At 33.0% G+C, this 27,980-nt stretch overlaps 2 protein-coding genes across 3 annotated transcripts in view; one reads left to right on the plus strand and one right to left on the minus strand.

Moving 5' to 3' along the window:
* The window catches only part of LOC111052105 (atrial natriuretic peptide-converting enzyme), a 188,706-nt gene that overhangs the window by 108,516 nt on the left and 52,210 nt on the right, over window positions 1-27,980 (minus strand). The window contains exon 1 of one of the 2 annotated variants that reach the window (XM_039434313.1): window positions 22,875-22,945. The exons of the other annotated variant lie outside the window; for it this stretch is intronic. The gene's annotated coding sequence lies outside the window, so the exon portion shown is untranslated. Of the gene's footprint in view, window positions 1-22,874; window positions 22,946-27,980 lie in introns of those variants that run through there. 2 annotated transcript variants of the gene reach the window in all.
* LOC120351161 lies at window positions 13,376-19,206 on the plus strand. Its single transcript, XM_039427454.1, has 3 exons — window positions 13,376-13,534; window positions 13,759-14,038; window positions 19,117-19,206. Exons 1-3 carry the CDS (start codon window positions 13,437-13,439, stop codon window positions 19,204-19,206), a joined length of 468 nt encoding a protein of 155 aa, XP_039283388.1. The 5' UTR covers window positions 13,376-13,436.

Here is a 27,980-nt window from a genome sequence, read left to right on the forward strand (position 1 = left end):
TGCTTTCCAATAAGAACATCATAATTATCGCTAAAATCAAACACATAAAATTTTTCATCTTTATCAACACCAAGCATATTCTTAACATTAATATTTACACAACCTTTTCCATTAGATTCACCAGCGGGTGTACGAATTTTATAATCACAATCAATTATTTTTGTCTGAGGAGAAACCATTTGAGGTTTAATGAAATTATATTTACTAACTATATCGATCAAAATTCGTGAATCATTGTAATGAATATGGGGCAAATCAAGAGAGATCGTATTCAAATCTAATACTACGTTTTTGGATTGTTGTTCGAGCCTACTTCTAAAAAATGATTCATTTTCTCGCAAAGGTCACTTACAGCATTTTCCATAGAACTCATTCTAGCATCCATGCTTTCAAATTCGGAAAACCCATTTTCAGAAGATTCAATATTGTGAACTGGAAACTTTTGAAAGTTGGAAACTGTTCTCATGCTCACATCGTTTGAATTTTGATTCAAATTTTGGTTATTATTGAAGTTTGCATTTGGATTACGATTGAAGTTGTGATTTTGGAAACTTTGTCCATTACGAAATCTACTTTGAAAGGATTGTCCTCTGTTGAAATTATTTTGAGGCTGAGAGAAATTTCTCTGATTGAAATGATTTTGAGGTTGAGAAAAATTTCTCTGATTGAATTGAAATTACGATTTTGAGATTGAGAAAAGTTTCTTCGATTTGAATTGTTTTGGTTTTGAAACTGATGGAAATTTTTCGGATGCGAATTTTGATTGGAATTTGACGAGTTTTGTTTTCCTTCAGATTTACTGAAAGTTTGATTCATTTGTCTCACATCAGTAGTAAATCCTAAATGTTTCAAATAAGCACTACTCTTATTGATAATAGCCTGTCTTGCATCACTGAGGTCTTTCATTCCTAGCGTTTGTAGGTGAGCTCCAAGCTGGTGGTTGATTCCTTCGACTAAAATCATTACAATTTGTTCATCCAACTGAGATGAGATAGTTTCAAGAATTGGACCAGTTAGTCCATCGAGTTTGTGTCTTGAGATAATCACGGTTCTTTTTTGTTGCAGTCTATTTATGAATTGAATAGGGTGTTCTTTTTGGTGTGATTTCATAGCAAGCAGTTCCATAGTCAATTGTTCTACTGTCCTATTATCGGCAAAGTTGTTTTTCAAAACAACAATCAAATTTAAGAGGTCATCTACTGTACTGTTGAGGATTACATCTTTAGCAGGTCCATATAATTTGTTTTTACAATAGTGAAGGAGAATCCAATGATTGTCTGCTGCTTCCGCAATACGATTATTACAATAGTCATTTTTCAATTTTTCGACAACTTCAAGAAAGCTAAGTAGTTCTATTGGGTTTTCTGTATATTCAGGTATTATGTGTAGGTGATGTTTCGCAATTGGTCTTGAAATAAGGGGGTTATCCATTGTGCTTTCACTGTTATCTTCACTATTACTGTCACTGATTGTAGATGTAGAAGACGTGTTACCTTGAACTGTGGAGTTGGATACAGCTGCAGCCAGAGCCAGGTACGATCTTAACCTTGGCCGGTAATCGATAAGAAGTTTATGGTCTGGTCTGCTATCCTTCTTGCCTTTCTTCCCCAGGATGGTGGTTGTTGGTTGTTGGTGTTGATGAGTCACTATTCCACTTGACGGTCTCGATGATGGTTCATATCAGTTGCGACCCTGACTTTCGAATTTTCCGCGATCACTTGTGATTGATAATTGATCAATATAAACTGGCGGTTAAATGAACAGCACAATTTTCACGAAATTTTCACGAAAAACTCTTCAGGGTCCCTGTTCGGGCGCCAAACACGTTCACGTTCATTAAAACTCAGTTTTTAAAAAGAAATTTATTTGCAAAACATACATGTTAACACATCAAGTGGCTGGAGTAGACTAACTAAAATGAGCGCGCTGAGAGCGACACTAAGCGGTACTGACAAAAATAGTAGTCAGCACATCAATTGTTTAAGTTTACATAATTTATATATATATATATATATATATATATATATATATATATATTATATATATATATATATATTTGAAAACATCTAAACATCTTAACATTTAGATATAAACATCTAAACAGATTTCGCTCGTTTAATAGTATAGGATGAATAAAAAATGCTGCTGGTACAGTCGTTTCATATTGCCGCTTAACAAGTTCTGAATTTTTTAATAGTTTGAATATATGGTGAGCTGGTGAGTGGTTGAATGATATTCATCAATGCTATCACTATGCTACGTTCTATTTGTCAGCCATTTTGAGTCTGAGTTTCGGCTGCATGTAATGATGGTTCAGAGAATGACTGCCTCAACTAATCACGAGCTGGTAGACCTACACTTTGGTAAATATCAACAAAAGCTCTAACAAAGCATCATCGTGCTTCTATTGACTGATGCTAGTACGACTTCTATGAACTCCATTTGAAATTTAATAGAATCAATTATGATAATCCACGAATCATTCTACATTCTATTTGAAAAGTAGACTTATTTTCAAGAATTAAGTTGAAATTAAATGAAAAGACTAAGGAATTTTCAAAAACCACAGATTTTATTGATAGTTAGGAAAAACGGTTAAGGTTTATACACCATTGTAAATCTCTGATAAACTCATAGACCATAGACCATTGTCTATCTCTGATAGAGTTCATCTGAGATTGACAATGGCATAATAACCGAAACCGGGTTTTTCTAACTATTTTTGAAATCTTTGGTTTTTCACAATTTCTTAGTCTTTTTATTTAATGTGTATCATTACAACAATATCATCTTCTCAACTACACAAAAAGTTTAGTTGAGATCATTTTTCTTGAAAGATTACAATGGTGATGATAATATTATACTATATTATTGATGAAATACCAATTTGTGAACTTAACTGGAATCATCAACTCCGAATCTGTTGCGGAGATTGAAAAATGAAAGTATATTATAAGGCAGTATAAATAAAAAGGCGCTAAGGCTTCACAGGAGACTCAATTGATCAGTGATACATGCGTCTTGCATCAAGGAACCGAAAAAGAGACCTAAGATGGTGGCTGAGATAAGCTCCGTTCCCGGGGAAACAGCACGCACAGCAACACTGCCTACTTTTGTAACTATTTTTGACCGAGCGAAGTGATGTCTAAGATTCAAGTCGACGGTTTGGCATTTCTCTTAATGTTTAAATGTTTAAATGTTTGAATGTTTAAATGTTTAAATGTTTAAATGTTTAAATGTTTAAATGTTTAAATGTTTAAATGTTTAAATGTTTAAAATGTTTCAATGTTTAAATGTTTAAATGTTTAAATGTTAAATGTTTAAATGTTTAATGTTTAAATGTTTAAATGTTTAAATGTTTAAATGTTTAAATGTTTAAATGTTTAAATGTTTAAATGTTTAAATGTTTAAATGTTTAAATGTTTAAATGTTTAAATGTTTAAATGTTTAAATGTTTAAATGTTTAAATTTTAAATGTTTAATGTTTAAATGTTTAAATGTTTAAATGTTTAATGTTTAAATGTTTAAATGTTTAAATGTTTAATGTTTAATGTTTAAATGTTTAAATGTTAATGTTTAAATGTTTAAATGTTTAAATGTTTAAATGTTTAAATGTTTAAATGTTTAAATGTTAAATGTTTAATGTTTAAATGTTAAATGTTTAAATGTTTAATGTTTAAATGTTTAAATGTTTAAATGTTTAAATGTTTAAATGTTTAAATGTTTAATGTTTAAATGTTTAAATGTTTAAATGTTTAAATGTTTAAAATGTTTGAATGTTTAAAATGTTTGAATGTTTAAAATGTTTGAATGTTTGAATGTTTAAATGTTTAAATGTTTAAATGTTTAAATGTTTAAATGTTTAAAGTTTAAATGTTTAAATGTTTAAATGTTTAAAATGTTTGAATGTTTAAATGTTTATGTTTAAATGTTTAAATGTTTAAATGTTTAAATGTTTAAATGTTTAAATGTTTAAAATGTTTGAATGTTTAAATGTTTAAATGTTTAAATGTTAAATGTTTAAATGTTCAAATGTTTAAATGTTTAAATGTTTAAATGTTTAATGTTTAAAATGTTTGAATGTTTAAATGTTTAATTGTTTAAATGTTTAATTGTTTAAATGTTTAAATGTTTAAATGTTTAAATGTTTAAATGTTTAAATGTTAAATGTTTAAATGTTTAAATGTTTAATGTTTAAATGTTTAAATGTTAAATGTTTAAATGTTTAAATGTTAAATGTTAAATGTTAAATGTTTAAATGTTTAATGTTTAAATGTTTAAATGTTTAAATGTTTAAATGTTAAATGTTTAAATGTTTAAAGTTTAAATGTTTAAAATGTTTGAATGTTTAAATGTTTAAATGTTTAATGTTTAAATGTTTAAATGTTTAAATGTTTAATGTTTAAATGTTAAATGTTAAATGTTTAAATGTTAAATGTTTAAATGTTTAAATGTTTAAAATGTTTGAATGTTTAATGTTTAAATGTTTAAATGTTTAATGTTTAAATGTTTAAATGTTTAATGTTTAAATGTTTAAATGTTTAAATGTTAAATGTTTAAATGTTTAATGTTTAAATGTTTAATGTTTAAATGTTAAATGTTTAAATGTTTAAATGTTTAAATGTTTAAATGTTAAATGTTTAAATGTTTAAATGTTAAATGTTTAAATGTTTAAATGTTTAAATGTTTAAATTTTAAATGTTTAAATGTTTAAATGTTTAAATGTTTAAATGTTTAAATGTTTAAATGTTTAAATGTTTAAATGTTTAAATGTTTAAATGTTTAATGTTTAATGTTTAATGTTTAAATGTTTAAATGTTAAATGTTTAAATGTTTAAATGTTTAAATGTTTAATGTTTAAATGTTTAATGTTTAAATGTTTAAATGTTTAAATGTTTAAATGTTTAAATGTTTAAATGTTTAAATGTTTAAATGTTTAAATGTTTAAATGTTAAATGTTTAAATGTTTAATGTTTAAATGTTTAAATGTTTAAATGTTTAAATGTTTAAATGTTTAAATGTTTAAATGTTAAATGTTTAAATGTTAATGTTTAAATGTTTAAATGTTTAAATGTTAAATGTTTAAATGTTTAAAATGTTTGAATGTTTGAATGTTTAAATGTTTAAATGTTTAAATGTTTAAAATGTTTGAATGTTTAAATGTTTATGTTTAAATGTTTAATGTTTAAATGTTTAAATGTTTAAATGTTTAAGTTTAAATGTTTAAAATGTTTGAATGTTTAAATGTTTAAATGTTTAAATGTTTAAATGTTTACATGTTTAAATGTTTAATGTTTAAATGTTTAAATGTTTAAATGTTAAATGTTTAAATGTTTAAATGTTTAAATGTTTAAATGTTTAAATGTTAATGTTTAAATGTTAATGTTTAAATGTTAATGTTTAAATGTTTAAATGTTTAAAGTTTAAATGTTTAAATGTAAATGTTTAAATGTTAAATGTTAAATGTTTAATGTTTAAAATGTTTGAATGTTTAAATGTTTATGTTTAAATGTTTAAATGTTTAAATGTTTAAATGTTTAATGTTTAAATGTTTAAATGTTTAAATGTTAAATGTTTAATGTTTAAATGTTTAAATGTTTAAATGTTTAAATGTTTAAATGTTTAAATGTTTAAATGTTTAAATGTTTAAATGTTTAAATGTTCAAATGTTTAAATGTTTAAATGTTTAATGTTTAAATGTTTAAATGTTTACATGTTTAAATGTTTAAATGTTTAAATGTTAAATGTTTAAATGTTTAAATGTTTAAATGTTTAAATGTTTAAATGTTTACATGTTTAAATGTTTAAATGTTTAAATGTTCAAATGTTTAAATGTTTTAAATGTTTAAATGTAAATGTTTAAATGTTTAATGTTTAAATGTTTAAATGTTAATGTTTAAAATGTTTCAATGTTTAAATGTTTAAATGTTTAATGTTTAAATGTTTAAATGTTAAATGTTAAATGTTTAAAATGTTTCAATGTTTAAATGTTTAAATGTTTAAATGTTTAAATGTTTAAATGTTTGTTGCACATTCACTGCGAAACGCGATAATAGATTCTCATTCAATTGCGCGTCGACGTATATACAAGGTTTTTGGAAATTTTGCATTCAAAGGATAATATACAGGAAAAATCTGGTGTGGCGCACTCACACAACTTTCCTTGCCGTTATGAAAATTGATCACCTGACGCTAGTGTTCCCGCGCATCTCAAGTCTACTATTCAAAGATTTGAGCCAGCTGGTGACAGGGCAATAACGCTGGAGACACACATGAGGACTGCTATCTCTTCATAGTGAATGATTTAATTAATAGAATCAACAATAATTTGCAATTGAATAATCACATTTTCTCGAACTTAAAGCTTATTTTTTTCAATTTTAGGTGAAAATGTTACTGAACATTAATTGTAGAGATTTTCATGCTCAATCTACTCCACTTGATTTTTTTTGTTTAAATTTTATCTGAAACCTGATAATTGGGAATCTAAAATCGAACTTTGCATAGATGGAGCTCCTGAAATATTTACAGACATGGGACTTGTGGCAGTTGATAGAGCTTATCAATTAAGAAATGATCAATTAAATTTTAGGTATAAATTTAATCGAAATCGTTGGAGCCGTTTTTGAGAAAATCGCGAAAAACCCTGTTTTTGACAACATTTTCGCCATTTTAGCCGCCATCTTGGATCACATTTGATCGAAATTGTTCGTGTCGGATCCTTATATTGAAAGGACCTTAAGTTCCAAATTTCAAGTCATTCCGTCAATTGGGAGATGAGATATCGTGTACACAGACGCACATACACTCATACACACACACACACACACACCACACACACACACACACACACCACACACACACACACCACACACACACACACACACACACACCACACACACACACACACACCACACACACACACACCACACACACACACACACACCACACACACACACACACACACACACACACACACACACACACACCACACACACACACACACACACACACACACACACACACACCACACACACACACACCACACACACACACACACCACACACACACACACACACACCACACACACACACACACACCACACACACACACACCACACACACACACACCACACACACACACACACACACACACACCACACACACACACACACCACACACACACACACACCACACACACACACACACACACACCACACACACACACACACCACACACACACACACACACACCACACACACACACACACACACACACACCACACACACACACACCACACACACACACACCACACACACACACACACACACACCACACACACACACACCACACACACACACACACACACACACCACACACACACACACACACCACACACACACACACACACACACACACACCACACACACACACACCACACACACACACACACACACACACACACACACACACAGACCAATACCCAAAAACCACCTTTTTGGACTCAGGGGACCTTGAAAATGGGGTACCTTAATTTTTTTCGGAAAGCAATACTTTCTTTACCTATGGTAATAGGGCAAGGAAAGTGAAAAGGAACTTCCTTCATACGCCAATATCGAAGTAAAAATCAGACTATAGTATTATTCTTCATAAATCAGCTGACAAGTGATTACACAGATGTGTGGAGAAGCCAGTCAATTGCTGTATTTTCATAAGGTCTATAGTTTCAATCAGGTACTTGTGGATGAGAATACTGCGTGAGGTCTACTGTTCACAGAACTACTAATATGCGTTGCAACTCGTCACCGAATCACTTTCTAACCTCATAAACAGTTTCTCTCACTCACACATTACATTTGTCCATTGCGAAGAAGCTCATGCAGAGAATAATTGACATATTATCCAATATTCACCTTTTTTGAAGTAAAATTGCAATTCAAATAATATTTTTCAAATACGCATTTATAGGTAAGACATTTGGCCCGAGTTATTGATATTAGAGCTGCAATAAGTGAGCTTTATCTGTCTGTGGTTTACTCAGATCAATGTTGCATTCATAACAAAATAAATCAATATCATTATTCAGAGCGTGGTCAATATCTCAATTATTCATGATCAATCCCTCACCCTTGAGTTATGAAGAATATTGAATTAATTTTTAATTTCAGTCACAACCATAATGAAGTCAGTTCAGTGGAGAGTGCCCTTATTAGAAGGAAATCAATGAGTTTAAACGCGTTGTAAACAGTACGTGCATGGCATACACATAGAAAGTGGTGCTTCGTGCTTGGAATCTACATGAAACTTTTAATTACAGTGCATTTAGCAACAGGTTACTCTTATTCAAAAGAGAGGAAGGGTGTTCCACTTTGCCCGTAAAACGGGCACCCAACGTGCCCTCACGCTCAATTATTGACTTTTTCAACTTTTCCCGTTTGTCAATCGCAACCACTCATCTCGCCTGAATGAGAAATTGCTGCTCGGTTGTAGATTGCAGGAAAGTTCGGCACAAAGACGATCCACTTCATACTTCCATATCCATATCCACTGAACTCATCAGTCCGATATTCATTCCCATGCGAGAAAATTCTCTTGCAATTCCAGCTTTAATGGAGTACAGTGTTCATAGATCAAACTAACTCCTAATTCATAATTATTTTGATTCCATTGATTTTGAAGTCTACTCCAGTCATGAACTAAAAGTAGATTATACCGACCAACATTATATTAGATTATATTGACTAATATAATCTATTTTTTGATTTTTCGATTATATTTGATATTTTCAATAATTTCAATGCAGTTATGATTGAATAGTAACTACGAAAACCGATATAATGTACAAGGGAGAAGGGACGTTATAGTTTTGAATAATACCTCTTTCGGAGGAAACGAAAAGCCGATGCTCCCGACTAACTAAAAAGTAGTCGTCATCTCTCATCATCATCCCTCTCACTCATTTCCCACGTACAAGCCTGGGAGCTTATGTGGGAATCACCTTCAGTATTATTATTATTTATTTTTTATTATTATTTATGTTGAAAATATTTGATTACTTGATTACTCTGATTATTTGATTACTTTTAATCAACTCTTCCATTAGTATATATACTACCCTGTTAAACTTCAATACAAGATTATTCTTGCTAAGAATTTTCGTAGAAGTGTATTGTACTTCGCATAAGCTCAATTCCATCAAGAGTTCCACATAATTTCATGATAGATCTTAAACGTCCCCTTTGAAGGATTAATGTGAAGAAAATATTAGTATAATGAGATGGTGTGAAATATAAGTCTGATGTTTTTGAACTGATGTTGAATCAGTGTGAGATTTTATTATATTTATTGAATTGGAATTAAAAAATGAGTTATTATTGTCATCATGAATTCTGTATCCTCAGCGTAACTTCTGTATTGAAAGATCTCAATTTCATAAATACTTCTAAAAAGGTGTATCTATATGCGTAATAATAATAATAGAGACATTTTGCTGATTAGATTGGAAATCAAAGTTTCATGAGCCACAGTGGGATGCTAAAATATTCCTAGAATAATCCAATAAAAAATTGAAACAAACAGTTTCATACGGAGTGTTCTGCCCAGTAATATGAATAATAATATTATAATTACTGATGGGGGAAGAGGAGCAGACCTGCCTTGCTGTATTGACCACTAACTGGATACTACTCGGTTTAACATTCTGCCTGCATGTAGAGCATGTGGGGATTCCAGCAAATCTCTTGCACCAATGCTAGACTGTTGACTGTCGGCCAAGAGAGGGGTGGTAGTTGTGGAAGAGGTGGAGGGGAGCACAGCATCAACTTTCGAACCTATCCTTTCAAAATCAATCCGCTGAATAGAGCTGCTATGCTCAGAGGGATTTGCAAAGTTCACTATCTCGAGATCAATAACACAGCTCTCAGATCCCCGGAGTACCGTACTACTCAAACTTGATACCGAGCTACAATTCAAATTTGTTGCCGGTGTTGAACATAACGTTGCTAACTGGTTTCAACAAACAATATTGTGGCTTTTCTATCAGAATAAATAGTAGTGTGTGACAAAATATAGGGTACTTCATACCTCCTTAACTTCTACAATTTACCCCCTTATCGGAATAAAATGATATCTTCTTACAAAGTATCAAAGCCTGGTATGATAATTGTATATATTATAATCAATCAAGGATTATATCGATATTCATCAAGAATATACGTAATTAATAATATTCATATAATACGGTACGTATTATATACATGAGCAGAATGAGGAAAAGAATAATGGCGTAATGAAAACGAGGATCGGGGGAAATTATTGAGAGAATATTATGAATCTATAATATACTAGCAGGGCACACGTGCTTCGCTACGAGAATAAAAAGATAAAATTATTTTTGTGAAACATTTATGATCTGAATCCTACCAAAATTGTTATGATCGTTTTTGAGATTAGGCCACAACTTGGCATGAAAATTATTAAGTCAAATTATTCAAATTATTAATTGATTTGTTGGATGTGCTCTGTAGAAGAGTAATTTAATTGCAGCAAATTTTGTAGCTTATAGGGCTTAAGAGTCGCCCCCGACTTTATTCATTGGCAATTAATATTTCCTGTTGACAGTTATCAAATTAGCAGTGATCATGTTATTCTTGCTTTGGCAATTGGAGATTAAATTCCAAATTAGGTTGATTCGGAATTTGATGACTCTGGTATCCATGGATCTCTTGCTTATTCTGGAATTTTTGGCATAGCCTGTCGCTTACTTTTAGTTTCACTTATCGAAAAGTGTAAAAGCAGCCAATCCACTGATTCTCTCTTCCATGGAAGTCCATTCATACATAAAAGTCCATTCATACATGGAAGTCCATTCATAATAGTATAAAATTTATTGTGGCTGATTTCACATGTCCTAAACTCTACAATCATAAATATTGAAGTGGGATCATTTTAATGTGAATTTGCATAAATCCAAATAGAGTTTATTCATTCGCTTTGATTATTGACTACCATTTCTTTCTTGGATTGATTTCTTTCTTTGATCTTTGCTTGAAACCAAAAGCTTAGGGATGAAGATTTGGATGTAAACTAAAATGTAACTCAATTCAATTTCTATCTAAATTGACAACTCCAGAATTTACTTGTGATCTATCAATATCAATAGGTTTGTCTTGTGTCGTAATAACATCATGAAAGGAAATAGGAGAAGCTGATTGAATATTATGTTTTCTTTCATTTAGTTTTTAGCTGATTTTGAAACATGAAAATATCACGCCCAGTAGCACAAAAGCATGTTCAATTTCAATCAGGATTAGATTTCATGAGAATTAATCACAGCAGGGTTTTTTTTTAATAGAAGGCTTCTCTGATTGGTTCTCGTGGTATTTAGTCCAGATTATGAATTAACAGACAGTGCAACTGTCTCTCTCAAGTCCATGGCTGCGTACAAACATAGAGCAACAGAGGAACCAATACAACAGAAGCTGAAGAAATTAGTCGCATTTCTATCACCTCACAATGAACATTACATTCAACTACTATATGTTTGGAGAGATCGATTTTAAATTTCTTTCGCTATCATCCGGTCACTTTCTGAACCTATTCTTCCAGATGTTCCATGAATACTGCAATGTTTTAAAATAAGGTCGCCAAATTTGGTAACTCAACTACAGCTATTATAATGTTTTTATTTGCTCACACTTTCTTACGTTTTCAACAGACTATGGAAAACGTTTTTCTGATCAGCTGCTACTTGAGGGACCAATAATCCTTTCTCTTGGTAGTTCAACGAATTTTCCCAGAGTTGAGACCTGTTCCAAAATAATGTTTTTTTGTCGCAAGCACAATATATTCCTGATTTAATCAAAATCGTTAGAGCCGTTTTCGAGATCCGTCCGACATAGATACATATATCCACAAACACACTTATTCAAAAAAATTGCTTTCTTAGTATAATTATTGACTTCAATGATTATGATTTCATTCGATGAGAGCTTATTTCACATAATAATAACAGCTGCCATCGAAAGCAGAAATGTCAAACATGATTGAAATTGAAACAGTAGCGATCATCAACATTATTTTCTTCATCTGATCTAAAGTAACCAGATTATAGTAAGATTCACATCAATGTGTCAGCATTGTTTGAAAGGGGAGCATTGATGCTACTAATGAGGAATACTGACAGTCAACGAAATGTTAACTTATACATATTCTCCAAATTTTTATCGAAAGCTACCTCATATTTTCTTTGGTAAAACAATCAATGTTTGGGAATAATTGATTCATGGGAAAAGCGTCTTACTTCTATGCAAGATATTTTCACATTAGGAAAAGTAGCAACAGCTATTTGTCCGTTTTGATAAATAACCCCTTTCTTTCGCCCAAGTTAAATTGTGGCCGAATTTCCTCATTCTTCACAAACAGATTCCACAACTGACACTTCTGAAGTTTTTAAAATACCCCTTTAAGCAGTTTTCGCGATCTGTCGGATATACAAACAAAATTAGTCTTGATAGAATAGGATCAATTGATAAAAGCAACTCCCGTCATAAAAGTTTGTTTTATGAAAAATAGAAATTATCTATACTCCCAGGAATAGCTCTGATTGAAGCAGCAGTGCCCAATCAATTTTTTCTCGATAAATGCATTTTAATTAATTCTTCAACTTGGTGCCAAGCCAATGAAATAATCTCAACTTAATGATAACCTGACAAAATCATTAATTGGTCGCCAATGATCAACTGTTTCGAATAGGTACTCTCTCTAGATTATAGTTCTATAGTAACATATGATATGGACATTTCAATTATAATTAAGAGATTGGGAGAAGAAGAATATTCATGCTAAAAGACGAACTTTAAACACTACTTGAAAACCACCCTTAGAGTTGGAATATCGTCAAAAGATTTCTTAGTGAGCACCTAGGACGTATGAGGAAGCTGTATTCTAAGTTTTGTTGCAATCCATCCAGTAGTTTTCCAGAAATCGTGATCAGTTAGTCAGCGAGATAAGAATTTTATAAGTATAGATTTAGATCGTTATATTAGTCCATTTATAATACTTCATTTTACTAATTCCTTGCCTAGAATCAAAACTCACATTATCCATTTTTGACGAAATTTAGTTAGCACTGGATTCCTACAGAAAAAGATGCGAGAAATTCAATGGTGCTAATAGTTCTTCTCTAAAATCACATTATCCCACATAAAATGGAACCAAAAGTTGTGGGTTAGTATCAAAACTGACAATATCCGTAGGATAATGTGAGTTTTGTCAGTTAGGCAGCTGTAGCCAATGAGAAAGCAGCATTCAGGTCATGTGACTCCTGTCAAACATCATTGTAGCAAAGCAGTCCATAGCTGCAGAATATTCGAGTATTGAGTGGTTAGAATCTTTATTAGAGTCAATTTATTTTATTGTGCTAGAATCTTTTGTTCAATGGATATCTCAGTGACGCCAGTGCAGAGTAATGAGAGAGCTAGAAAACCTAAAAAGTCACCATTGCAGTGGAAGAAAGCTAAATTGAAGACAGAACGGTAAGTTTCAGTATAACTACAAACCATGCTTTCATCCCTTGTTCTGTTTTAGATTCTTGTAATTTCTCTAATTATTGCATAACAGATGATACAATTTCTAAATAGGAATGATTGTGGGAGCTTTCACTTTTTAAACTAAGCCACTTAAAATTAATATAACTTACTAAGCCAGAAGAGAGCAAACAAATTAGGCATAACCTAAAAGTTGCTTTCTTTGGTTTTAGGTACAAGCCCAAGAGTATGCCGGACAAACCAACTTGTGGACACAACAGTCAATCCTTTCAATGTTGTTCGCTTGATATGTGTGATTTGAAAAAGTTTCATTCTTTATTCTATAAAAAGACAGAAAAAGAATATCAGGATCATTTCGTTTTAAAATATGTTGAGATTGTGAATGTGAGGAGAAGGCGTCCAAATCAACGGAAAAATCAAAATGAAGTATCCAAGTACAAGAAACAAATGAGGAGTACACGTTATTTTGTATTAAATAAAAAGAAGGAGAGGGTATATCTGGGCATATCCAGATTCAGAGTCAATAATATTACAAAAACATTCCATGAACAGGGCTTTATAACTGAGAAAAGGGGAGGTTTTAAGAGGACAGCAGAATTTGCTCCAAAAAAGATTAATGTCATGAAGTTTATTGAAAAATTGCAGTGCATTGAGAGCCACTATTGTCGAAAAGAGAGTAATAGAAAATATTTGTCCTCTGATTTGAGTATCAAGAAATTGTTCATGATGTATTCAGCTGAAAATGGAAATGTACCTGTCAAGGAATCATACTTCCGTAACATTTTCAATACCAACTATAATTTGGGTTTTCGTTCTCCTCGAACTGATGTTTGTTCTACGTGCTTGTGCCTACAAGAAAAAATCAAAGCTGAAAGTGATCCAGGTAGAAAGTCTAACTTGTTGATTGAGAAACGTGTACATAAATTGCGTGCAAAAGCGTTCTATAATAAACTCCAGGACACAGACGAAAATCTTCTTATCTTATCCTTCGACTGTCAGAAAAATCTTCCAATCCCCAAATTGCCAGACCAATCAACTTATTATTCAAGACAAATTTATGTACAGAATTTTTCAGTTGTGAGAGGTCATAGTAAGTCACAGTTGAACAAGGAATCAGTCACTTCTTATTGCTGGACAGAGAATAAATTCGACAAAGATTCAAACACCATCGCTTCATGTGTTTTTGACACCTTGAAATCTATTGATTTGACCCCCTACAATAGGATTAGACTGATATCTGACGGGTGCGGCGGACAAAATAAAAATAGCATTTTTATAGGAATGTGTAGCTTCTGGTTGAGTTCTGTGGCACCAAGTAACATTGAAGAAATTGAGGTACCTAGTATATCCCGTTACAGGGCACAGTTTCCTTCCAGCAGACAGGGTTTTTGGGAACATTGAAAAAATTTTGAAAAAGAAAGAAGTCATAACTACTTATGAAGAAGTATACGATATTATATCTGAGCATGCAACTATAAAAATCCTTGGAAAAGACTGTGAAGTAGCTGATTTTAAAAATGTAGTTAAAAGAAACATGAAAGATACCCAAAAATGGCCTTTTAAAATCTCCCAATGTAAACGCATTTACATAAAAGCTCGAAAAAATGCACGAAATAAAGTTCTGGTCAGAGGTGAGCCCACGTATGTAAGTGATTTGTCTGATAAGTATTGGAACCTAATGAAAAATGGTAAAAAACCTAATCCGGACTTGAATCCTGACATTATAGAAGAGAAAAATTATCTTGCGGAGGAGAAAAAAAAGATGTCGACAAACTACTTAAAAAACATTTTGGTGAGGATTGGCGACTCATCGATAATCTGGAGTTCTATAAGAAAGCAATAGACAATAATGGTGAAGAAGAACAAGAACCAATAATATATTTTGAATGTGGATGTGAAGATGAAAATATGAATAATCAGTTCACTATTTGAAAAAAATATTTTAATTTTTTGATCAACATTTATTTTATTTTTATCCTTTTGAATTATTAACAGTGTATCAATAAAAGTTTAATTTGTAAGAAGAATGTTTTTTTCAATCACCTTCCTTACCACATAACTCTTCTGGCTTAGTAATTTGTGTCAATAGCCCATATAATATTTCAAAAAGACAGTATTATAGTCTACTAGTGGGACAAAATTAAAGAGATTCGAACTTACAATAATTTCGACAAAACTCATTTTCAAAACTTACAATATCCAGAATATTCAGTATCAAATCTCACATTATCCCAGGATGAGTGTCAAAACTCACATTATCCATATTATTTTCCTTTTTTTTCTTGATTCTGTGGAGAAATGTCTGACTTTCAATATCCATTTCCATTTGAATACCTCAAATGAACATGAAAACACGAGCCATAAGTATCTTTCTTTGGAATCACAATGTGAGCAAGTTTTTTGGCTGTACTGAAAAATTTGATTTTTGGATAATGTGAGTTTTGATTCTAGACCCCTCAATTTGTCTTGAAAACCACCCTTAGAGTTGGAATATCGTCAAAAGATTTCTTGGTGAGCACCTAGGACGTATGAGGAAGCTGTATTCTAAGTTTTGTTGCAATCCATCCAGTAGTTTTCCAGAAATCGTGATCAGTTAGTCAGCGAGATAAGAATTTTATAAGTATAGATTTAGATCGTTATATTAGTCCATTTATAATACTTCATTCTACTTTCCTTGCCCTATTACCATAGGTAAGGAAAGTATTGCTTTCCGAAAAAAATTAAGGTACCCCAATTTCTAAATTTCTATACGTTTCAAGGTCCCCTGAGTCCAAAAAGGTGGTTTTTGGGTATTGGTCTGTATGTGTGTGTGTGTGTGTGTGTCTGTGTGTGTGTGTGTGTGTGTGTGTGTGTGTGTGTGTGTGTGTGTGTGTGTGTGTATGAGTGTATGTGCGTCTGTGTAACGATATCTCATCTCCCAATTAACGGAATGACTTGAAATTTGAAACTTAAGGTCCTTACAATATAAGGATCCGACACGAACAATTTCGATCAAATGCGATCCAAGATGGCTGCTGAAATGGCGAAAATGTTGTCAAAAACAGGGTTTTTCACGATTTTCTCAAAAACGGCTCCAAAGATTTCGATTAAATTTATACCTAAAATAGTCATTAATAAGCTCTATCTGTAAAAATTTCAGGAGCTCCGCCCCATCTATGCAAAGTTTGATTTTAGATTCCCAATTATCAGGCTTCAGATACAATTCAATCAGAAAAATTCGTATGGAAAAGATTGAGCATGAAAATCTCTATAATTAATGTCCAGTAACATTTTCACCTAGAATTGAAAATAAGCTTGAAATCCGAGAAAATGTGATTATTAAATTGCAAACTGTTGCAACTGTTGGTTCTATTAAATGATTCACTATGAAGAGATAGCAGATATAGTGTGTTTCCAGCATTATTGACCTATCACCAGCTGTCTCATATCTTTGAATTGTAGACTTGAGATGCGCGAGTACACTATCGTCATGTGATCAATTTTCTTAACGGCAAGGAAAGTTGTGTGAGTGTGCCACACCAGATTTTTATGTCTATATTGACTGGACTAGATGTCATTTTCACTGTTTGTAATCAAGGGGCTTGCAGTCGCTGAATTTTTCTAGTTTTGTTCTGTCTTGAAGTTTTATTGGTCCTAGCTATTCATAGCATAGCCTATATGTATTTTCTACTGATTTTGACAGTTGGAAAAATAATTTGTATTATTAAAATAATGAAAAAGACTAAAAAATTGTCAAAAAACACAGATTTTCTCGAAATTCGAGAAAATGTGATTATTCAATTGCAAACTGTTGATTCCATTAAATCATTCACTATGAAGAGATAGCAGACCTCGAGTGTCTCCAGCGTTATTGTCCTGTCACCATCTGGTTTGGATTTTTGTTTATAAGTAGACTTGAGATGCGCGTGAACACTAGCGTCAGGTGATCAATTCTCATAACGGCAAGGAAAGTTGTATGAGTGCGCCACACCAGATTTTTTTGTTTTATTTTTGTTAGAACCACTTGTTTGATAAACGGCGTTAGACGCAACCCGCTGAACAGGTCAATCCACTGTGGGCCGTAAGTAGGGCGTGAAGCGGGTTGCTGCGTATCTATACTCTATTTAGTCTCTATAAGGCTTCCGACCTTGAAGTGAGGTGTAGGCCTAAGTGCCGTTACTTCTCCCTTAGGCTTACCATGATTGTTACAGAAGTAATTGACCGAGCGAAGTGAGGTCTAAGATTCAAGTCGACGGTTTGGCATTTCTCTTAATGTTTAAATGTTTGAATGTTTGAATGTTTAAATGTTTAAATGTTTATATGTTTTTATGTTGCGCATTTACGGCGAAACGCGGTAATAGATTTTCATGAAATTTGATAGGTATGTTCCTTTTTAAATTTCGCGTCGACGTATATACAAGGTTTTTGGACATTTTGCATTTCAAGGATAATATAAAAGGAAAAAGGAGCCTCCTTCATACGCCAATATAACCGTAAAAATCAGACTTTAGAATAATTATTAATCATAAATCAGCTGTCTAGTGGACTATAATACTACTCGTTCAAAAACATCGAACATCTTGAAAATGTATCTTTCCATCAACGTTGTAGACAGTTGCAGCCAGACCTGATAACAGCGCTCACACTCACATTCCGGGACGACACGTCACGGTACGATATAGGACAGAAAGCTCTATGTTTATTTAGGATTTTTCCTAGACATTTTTAATTGATGAATTATCTATTAATTTTTGAGAAAACATAACAACAGGTCAATGTAACTAACTGAGCGCGAGGTCTACTGTTCACAGAACTACTAGTATAAGCAAGTTGAGCTAAAGGCAATGATGAAGCAGAATCATGACTTTGTTCGCTCTGACAGCTCTCAGTATACAATTTACTGCATTTTGTTGTGGAATCAGAACTTTTATTTATATCTTTGCAGCTTTTGATTACTATTTGCTCAACGCCATTAGAGGGGATCATGATTTTGCCCATATTTGATAAAATCAATCATGAACCCTCTAGAATGATAAGCATTCACCAAAAGCATTTCTAAAGCAGTAATGAATTTACATTGAAAAAAAGTTGAATTCAAAAGTTAATTTAACAGTTGCAGTCATTGAAATCTGATATAAATTGGCGAATATTTAAACACGAGTATTTTGAGCATGGGTGACGTTTATACGCTAATATACGACGTTTATACGTAATCTGCTTGTTATTTATTTCTCTATGGAACATAATTGCTGGCTAATACTACGCTGGACATTACTACTAGCTCTTCATTTTCCTGGGGATCATGATATCACCCACACAGTTGAAACATTTTTATAGACATACATCTTTCTTTTCTCCAAGATAATTTGGTGAAATATTTCGAGGTTATTCTTGTTGATCACTTGATAGAATCAGTTTAAAATATTGCTTACATTCGGTTTCCGATTTGGATGAATATGAAACTCCATTACCATGAATATTCGATAAGTTCAACCTATGAAGTGATTATTCAAAGCTTTGAATACATATTTAAAACAAATGCATGGTTGAAACGTTTCAACCATTCAATTGAGAATTGCGCTATTGACAAGAATGCACAAAGACTGCAGACTCATAAAGTGGGAAAGCGAAAGAGATCGTTTGATGAAGCAAGCCACCATAAAAAGGGTAGTGAACTGTAACTCAATCACTCACAAGCAGGGTTGTTGCTCCAAGTGGTGAGAATGAGATACGAGCCGCTTTGAAGAGAAAGAAAGAGTATCAATCAGAGAGTGGAAGGAGACTGGCAAACATTTTCGTCTGAGAGAGTAGTAATTAGAAAGGTTAGTATCTATTGTGAGATGTCTGTCTCACAAGAAGAATCAACTTGGTTTAGTTGAACGGTGTTGAAGGGAACTGTGATTGTGTTACTCAGGTATTCATGGAAGATGATTGAGTCATGTCTTTTATTATATCCCATTTTGAACTTTCATTTGAGAGCTGATCTTTTATCTTGTACTCGAATACATTCATATTCTGAAGGAATTATTGCAACCATATAGACTTATGGATGAAATGTAAACCAAGTTTTATTAACGTCTTGATTCACCGAGGTGTTTTGTGAAATGGGGGCTAATTTTACTCAATTCCATTTCTAAATTGATAGGAATAGATAATTCATTATTAATTCATCCACTGGATGCTTACACTGGATTTCGTATGATATGATATGTGAGATTCAAATTCAAACTGTACTATTCTTAGATTTGCAAGAGTTTTTTTAGATTCATTTGATGTCAGTCCATCAAGAGTTTTCACTCATTCAAATTGAACCAGCATAGGTTGTAGTAGAATCAATAAATTAGTTACTTTCAAATCTTCAGTGTGTTTATAAACTGCAAACACTGATTGTGCTCAAGCCTCAGCAGGTTGGTGGTTTGTAACGAACTGTTGCGTTTGAACAATGATGTCTGGTGACAATCGGCTTTGTAATGCTTAACGAAGCTTTCATCGATTATTGCTTACTCTAACCAGCATTATAGCGGGCTGCTGCATTGCACCGGCTAATCGGCATCACACCATTGGTGCTGCTGCTGCACAAGACATCATATCAGCTACTTTGTTCCACTTATCGGCGCTGCATGCAAGAGTGGAGCATTAACCACTGCGATTCAGGATACTAAACCTCCCAGACAACCAGCATGATCCGCATGAACTCATCATTATGGGAATCTTGGATCGCAGACTGTAACAAGGCTACTAGTTTAATTGAATTGCAAAGTTGTATCCTGATTCTGGGGATTGAATTGATAGCACAAGCAGCGACCACAGTCTTAATTAAAGTACTGTATAATTCAATTCAGAAAACATTTAGTTATTCGTATTGTTTTGCTGCTTTTAGCATCCAACAACGTCGCAGTCTGATTTTAGAAACTCTCAGGAAACCAATTAGTATGAATAAATAGCAATTTCGATCCGATATAATATATCATCGTTTCAAGGATACATGGTCTAAAAGGTTTTTCTGACCAATTCTTCAAACAAGATCAAAATAATATTTTCCTCAAACTTCAATAAGCCATTCTGCTCATTACCCAATATTTGATATGGAATTTTGGAACTTTCTTGATTATTACCGGAATGTTCTTGTATATGTAACCCACAAGGTGTATTTGAATTAAATTCAACAGGTTAATTTTTCAGCTTGGTGAGGGTCTCTCAGGAGTATTCCATAGAGATAGAACTTGGAGATTTGATTGTTTCAAATCTCACCAGCAATTCATTCTCAATTTTCACCAGTTTCACATTCACCAGCAATCGGAGAATGAGTAATCATTCATATTTAAAAAATAATTATTAATTCAAAAATGTTTCCATTCATTGTATTGTTCCATTCAGAATTGGTCCTTGTTATAAGTCCTTATGTCCTTATCATTATTCCTTATTATACTTTTCAATATATCAATTCATAAAAAGGTCGAAACTTACACAATGCATGACAGTTAGAATAAAATGTGAAAGAATCACCAACATTATACTATAATACCTTGATAATGGTATTAATTAAAAATTGGGAGTGGTGAGGTACAATATACTGAATATTCTCCAGTAGAATATTTCACTAAATAGGTCAAATTCAACACCTTCAACTCCCTTCAAATATGCCATTATGGGAAATCCATTTTGGCAAATATATTCAACCGTGGAGGGAGGGACTTTTTTGGTGAGGAGGGATTACGGGGGTGTTCTTGACCCTGAGAGTGATAATGTGTTTTTGACCTCAAGTATGAAGGGGTAGTGAGGGGGAAAATTGTCACAATTTGTTATTTTCTTTGTTATGATGGTAACTTGAGATATCCTAAAATACAAAATGAAGATCACTGCCATAGAAATATAAAATCATTGAATAGTTGATATTTCTGCAGGTGATCCTCCTTTTGTCATTGAATTATGTTGAAGGAAGAAAAAGCTTCAATGAAGTACTTTGAAGAGATTATATTGATAAGATATGACATTTCTTTAAATTATTTCGACATTTCTCAAATTATGAGTTTCGAGCAACGTTTTAAAATAATGTACGATAAATATTCAGTCAAGAAGCACATAGAGCCAGATGAAGTAACTGGGTTACAATCAACTCATTATTTACTTGAATTAGAATTGAAAGAAAATGAGCAGTAGCCTTATTGTGACTGTCAGATCATAGAGTTATGGAATTCATGATAATGAGAGAAATACATTCAATCGATGGGATTGAAATCCAAGATGAATATCCACAAATTGGAAACTACTGTATTTCTACATAGTGTATGTGTATCTAAATAGGCTTGCAATGACACTGCATTCCAAACATCAATGTTGACATCAAATAATTTCTATGATAGGTAAAACTGTACGTGTATTTACGTATTTGGATGAATTTTCTAGCGCCATGTCAGATTTTGTCAGGCAAAATCTGAACAGTTTCAGGACTTGGAGTTGTTACTCAAAGGCTCAATGAAATTAGGGCCTCTGACATTTTTCAACCTCTAGGATCCAAAACAATCAGAGCATATTCATAACCTTGGAGCTTGGAGTAGTTGATATAACCTTGACAGTGACATTAAGTAATTCACGTATTTGGACATCCATTTCAAGTGACATGATTATTGTGAATTTGGATAAGATTGCTTGAGTATAGTAAATGTTGATACTATTCATGTATTTGTACATTACGATAAGCGATAACGATACTGTACACACGAACAGTATTGACAATATTGTGATGAGATTGCTTTTGAGCTATTAGTACCTGAGAATGAGATTAGGGTAGTGTACGTTGGGTAGTTACGTAGGGTAATAATGTTGGCAGAATAGTTGACTAGTAGAAATGTTCCATGTCTTTTGATATATGATATGACAAATGTCATTACCAGTATCTATCATAAATTTTGATAAGATTATAGAAAAAAAAAGAGTATGAGATCAGTACTTTACTTGGAAATAGAATAGAGGTGGTATTGTAATGTGAGTAGCATGGTTAGCAATCATGAAGGATCCTTTTTCTTGGTTATGGAAAGTACCATTATGAGAAATCATCAGTATCTAAAAAGGATGACTAGTGTATCAAGAGATAGAGTTGAAATGATAATTTCGGTAGCGTTGATAGCAAACATATACATGTATTTGGGCTAGAGTGGGATTGTCACCTATGTAAATTCGAGTTTGACTACTTGAATAAATGTATTTTAATAATATCGGTAACATAAACAACAACAAACAGGAGTGGAATGATGGAAGAGAATGAGACATGCATGAGCACGCGACAATGTTAGCATGTGTAAACAGGTTGGTGTGCAAGTGATGCTCTCTCTCTCTCTCTCTCTCTCACCTGAGAGCTCGCTTGTGCCGGAACGTGTGGCCTGAGCAGCTGCCGGCTGCGATGCGAACGCAACTAACGATGCAAGACCGACCGTAGCGTAAAAGGTAGCGCGCGTACGACACCATGGCCGGCGGGTCGAGGGGAAAGGGGCAAACAGTCGATGGACTCGCTCATGCGCACTCACTGCACGCTCGCGCCTGTAGCCTGTACACTAACATTGCCACTTTTTGTTACCGTTGCAATTTGCTACGCGTTTTTGTAAATTCGCTACGTAAATGTCTGTCAATTCGAAAGCATCCATTGATACTTCAATAGCGCAGCAGAAAAAGAGCTCAATAAAACCATTGCTCATATTTTCTGTTTCTCCTAAGTGGCTACATCAACATTGACACTTTTTGTGTCAAATGTCAACTACGATTTTAATTTGAATCAATGGACGCTTTCATGAATTGTGAATTAGACAACACCCTTGTTTTCTTAAATACTTGTGGGTTTGAAGGCATCCCTTGAATCTTCAAACGCCCGCAATAAAAGAAGCTCAAAATTTGTCATAATATCTTTGTTTTTATTTACAAGCAACACTTAAATTGACACTTTTAGCTAACATTGCCAACAACGGTTGCAATTTAATAGACGTTTTCATGAATTGTGAATTAGAAAACACCCATTGATTCCTCAAATGAGCAATTAATATCAATAGTTTATGCTTCTCATTCTCAATTTGTTTTGTTTTGCTATATTGTAGAAATCTGCTAACAAAATTCCAAAAATACTTCATTTGCAAGCTTCTATTGATTTTCCAAGAGTGAGCTGATATTAATAATAATATCGAGTGACCTGGCTGGCTCGGATCTGAGAGTGAAGTATGGTTTCAGAGTTTTCAGGTCGCAACAGATCAATTTCAGGGCTTCTGGCCGCTAATGACTGCTTTTTAGGCAGCCTTGACCGATGAATTAACGTGTCCATCCTATACACGGGAGTGGCCAGAAAAAAGTATCTTGCCCGGGCCGGGATTTGAACCCACACCTCTGAATTATAAAGGGCGATAAATGGAGATCAATATTCAATATTTTACTTTTATCACCTTGGTTGACATCAAATACACAATTTCTATAATTACTTAGTTTTGAAGCTCTTCTTGTTGATTGGAGCTCGACATCACATGATAATAATCAAATAAATTATATAATTCCTTTGTTCGCAATCTGATACAATTCAATGTGAATTGATTTAAGTCTGAAAACTCCCCTTGACAGTTCAATAATTATTGACGAATGAAGCTTGTTATTTGGGTACTGGGAAATGGATAGTCTTCGCAGACAGTATCGTCCAATCGCATAGATTGAAATAAGAGCCCGGTTATCAATGAGTAATTACAAATAAATTAATTATTTTCCAGTTGGAAAGTGTTTCCGTTTGAGACCAATTTCTGATGACAGTAGTAATGTGCCCATGAGCAAGCAGTCGGAATACGTTTCCGATGGTTCAGAGCCCACCTTCGCTCTAGATCAACTTATATCTTACCATAATCCCTCTCTTTACCTCGCCCAAAAGCGTGGGCGTCAGTCACTTGGCAGCTTAGGCCGGTCACTAACGATATACTTTCATTCATAATACTCAATACTGCATGTCTGTCGAAGGCATTATGTGTCTTCGGCAAAAGGCTTGAAGCGAAAAACAGCTGTTTGACAGCAGTTTCCAACTAAGATTGATTTGCAAATATCAATAAATAAACCACTGGAAATTACAAATTATAATGCTACAGAAATAATTCAACCTCAAATAGAGCAGTGAAGGAAAAATAAACAACAGAGAATCGAGGACACAAAAATCTAACCTAAAAAATTTTCGTTCGAAGCCTTTCGTTGATAACACATAAAGTTTGTATAGGCCAGATCGACAGATTTCCAGTATCGTTATTATGTGGACATCACTCTCACCAAAAAATGTATTACCTTCCTAGCACTGTGTTTCCTGTTTTTCTCTTCACACGTTGGTTGGAATCTCCTACACGTACTTGAGAATGCTAGTCAAAATGAGAAATTAAGTTAATTTTCTGAAAGCAATCAATCAAGTTTGATTATTCCCACTTACATTTTCTCAACCTCTTCTTCCACTTTCTCTCTTCCGTTGTCACTGGTGTGCTTATTCGCCATGAACCGACAGTTCTATTACAATGTAAAAGATTTTGATTGAATTGAAATCATGAAACAATGCTTTCATGAACTTTGTAGTCCTAGCTACGTTTCTTGGAAAATGAGTCAACGAGTGGCCTTTACCTGGAATTTATCATTTTCAGCTCGCCATTCAGCAATTATTGAAATTGGTTCGCTTTTATCAAATCGATAATTATCATCTTTGGTTATACAATATTGAAAATTATAGAATTGAGCTAACGTCTTTACCAGAAGTAACTACTTCAATGCATGTTAAAAAATTTGAAACCGGTTCATTATTTGTTATTTATATTAGTCGTTGGCTTCCATGTGGAAGACAGTAAGATAGTGAAATTTTCTTTCTGTTGAAACTTTCAGTTCCTCCTGTTTGCAGCTCTTTATTTCTAACGAGAGATCAGATTTCCTTTTTTCGCACCATTTTGTTCCCAATCTGGCTCTCTGGATGTCATTTTCAATTTTTTTTCCAAACTTCTTTCTGTAACTAATTATGCTACTCGTGACTCGTGATATCATCTTATAGTTTCACTAAGCTAGTAGCTAGTATTGTTTTTTTTCTTTATTCTTCAACTTCTCTAGTACATTACCAATGAATGGTTTATCATTTACAAAGACTAGATTATTATTATTATAACCTTCAATATTACACCACTGGAAAGTATATTTCTTCACTGAAAACTACTACCTTACAGCATGTATCATGAATATAACCGACTATGAATAAGTAGAGCATATATAATGATAAGTTCGAAGTGAGAAGACCTATCACGAAAATACACACGATAGGGCTTCAAAGTCGGCTTCAATAAATTTGGACACAAACTTGTCGCAAAAGTTCCTTCGTCAATTTGATGAATTCTGCTGAAATAGTTATGAAGTAGGTGGAGAAAAAGAGCAAGAGGTAGTAATTGATATAATTCTCGTTACGTGGAGGACTGAGCTCACAAGAAAATTATTATTCCTTGCATAATTGTATTTTATTTATAGATTTTGAAGGTGAAGGTGAAAATTAGACGTAATCATATTATTAGAAAGAAAGCTGATTGGGAGTCTATTCTCATGAACAAGAACCAGCCATATACTTTTTGATTTGTGCAGGTTCAATTCATTTCGAGAGAAACTTTTCCTAAATTTGTATATGATCTGAAATGTAGTAGATGTACGTGGACGTGTAATGAGATGCAGTTGATGTGTATGATCACAACCTCTTAGAGTATTTATATTATACTCGAGACTGTTATAAACTCGAATTATAAAGTAAAATATTATGGACTGAAAGTAAAGTATCATAAACTCAAAAGTGAATGGTGTTTTCAAGGTAACTTTCACAAAGTAAATTTGTGATCAATGTAATGTCAGTCCCCATTACGATATTTTGATAGATTCATTGTAACATTCACTCACGGCCATTATTTCAACCGAATTCAGAATAATATTCTGAAAGGTATATTATACCTTTCTCTAGAATGGTTGTGTCTGAGGTTGGTCAGAAATCAGAATAATTTATCTACAAGATATTTATTCATACAAGTCCAAGATGGGAAGATCTGGAATATCATATGAAAAATCGTTTTTTCAAATACAATGACAATTTATTTCCTTATTATGAGTTTTTGTTTCCCTAGACCAATAATTATTATCAATCCATCCAGCTTATTATTACCATATTCCATTCCATTGTCAAGGTCAGTAGTGAAGCCAGGATTTTAATATTGGGGGGAATGGACCCCCTATAAACCTTTACCAGTGATCTTTCCAACATTGATTTGATGAGAATTTGGGAGTGTTTGGCCATAGAAAAAGCTTCTCTTCATCATCACCAATGCTCTACCATGTAGTAGGGTTTTTGCTTGTTTTTTTTTATTGCAACTCTGTTCGAGTTTTATGGATATTTGGATTTCCCATTAGCCTATAACATGAGTTGAGACTTTGCGCTCCATCCGAAGGAATAAGAACGTTGCCAAATTGTATAAAATTGCATTATCCTCGAATTATTGTTGTTTAATAAAAGCATTGAATGTAGATATCATCCCAAATATTCCAGTAGTGCTGAAAAGTTTCAGGGTTAAAGGGTTAATACGTCCTTAAAAAGTACAGGTCGAAATACGTTTTTTCAACTTCTTTTGACAATGGAATAAATTATCCCAATTACTTCTGAGCAACGTTCTCGCTTTTACTATCCACTTGATTTTTATGATACACGAAATGTCTCGACATTTACAAACATAACCATTAATTGGAACATAACCATGAGTTGGATAAAGATAATCATCGAGACACCAATAGGAAGGAGACGAAACATGAAATTCTTACATATTACAACATCCCATAATTCTGAGAGAAGTGATCATTAAAAAGGAAAGCATATTTTTGGAATGTTCACATTTACATTAAAATATGTCCTTTTAACTCACCAACCCTGATACTTTTCCAGCATTACTGGAATATCGGGGATGATAACCTACCTAAATTTTACACAATTTAGCAACGCTCTTATTTATTTCTCCGGATGAAGGCCCAGTCTCAAATTATTTTATCTATAATATAATAAAGGAACGAATGAGCTTATACACGTACGGGATAGGAAATTCACTATTGACGCATCATCACGTCTGAACTACTGGACTGATTAAAATCGAATTTCACATAAAGATTCTCAATTTACCGAGGATGGTTACAGGCCTATTTTAAATTCTTCAAAGTTCCAGTAGGTAACGTTTTTAGCTTATCAAATTTCTAATCAGACACTTGCTGAGCACGGGTTACCTGCTGGTACAAAATGAAGGCCTCAACGAGACGGTCTCTCTCAATGTCTCAATATATTGACATTGAAATTTTTAATGCTGTAATCAAATGCAAATCATTTGAATGATTCTAATTGACCGAGCGATGTGAGGTCTAAGATTCAAGTCGACCGTTTGGCATTTCTCTTAATGTTTAA

Source organism: Nilaparvata lugens, chromosome 1, assembly GCF_014356525.2.
Source record: "Nilaparvata lugens isolate BPH chromosome 1, ASM1435652v1, whole genome shotgun sequence".
In the NCBI taxonomy this organism is placed as follows: domain Eukaryota; kingdom Metazoa; phylum Arthropoda; class Insecta; order Hemiptera; family Delphacidae; genus Nilaparvata; species Nilaparvata lugens.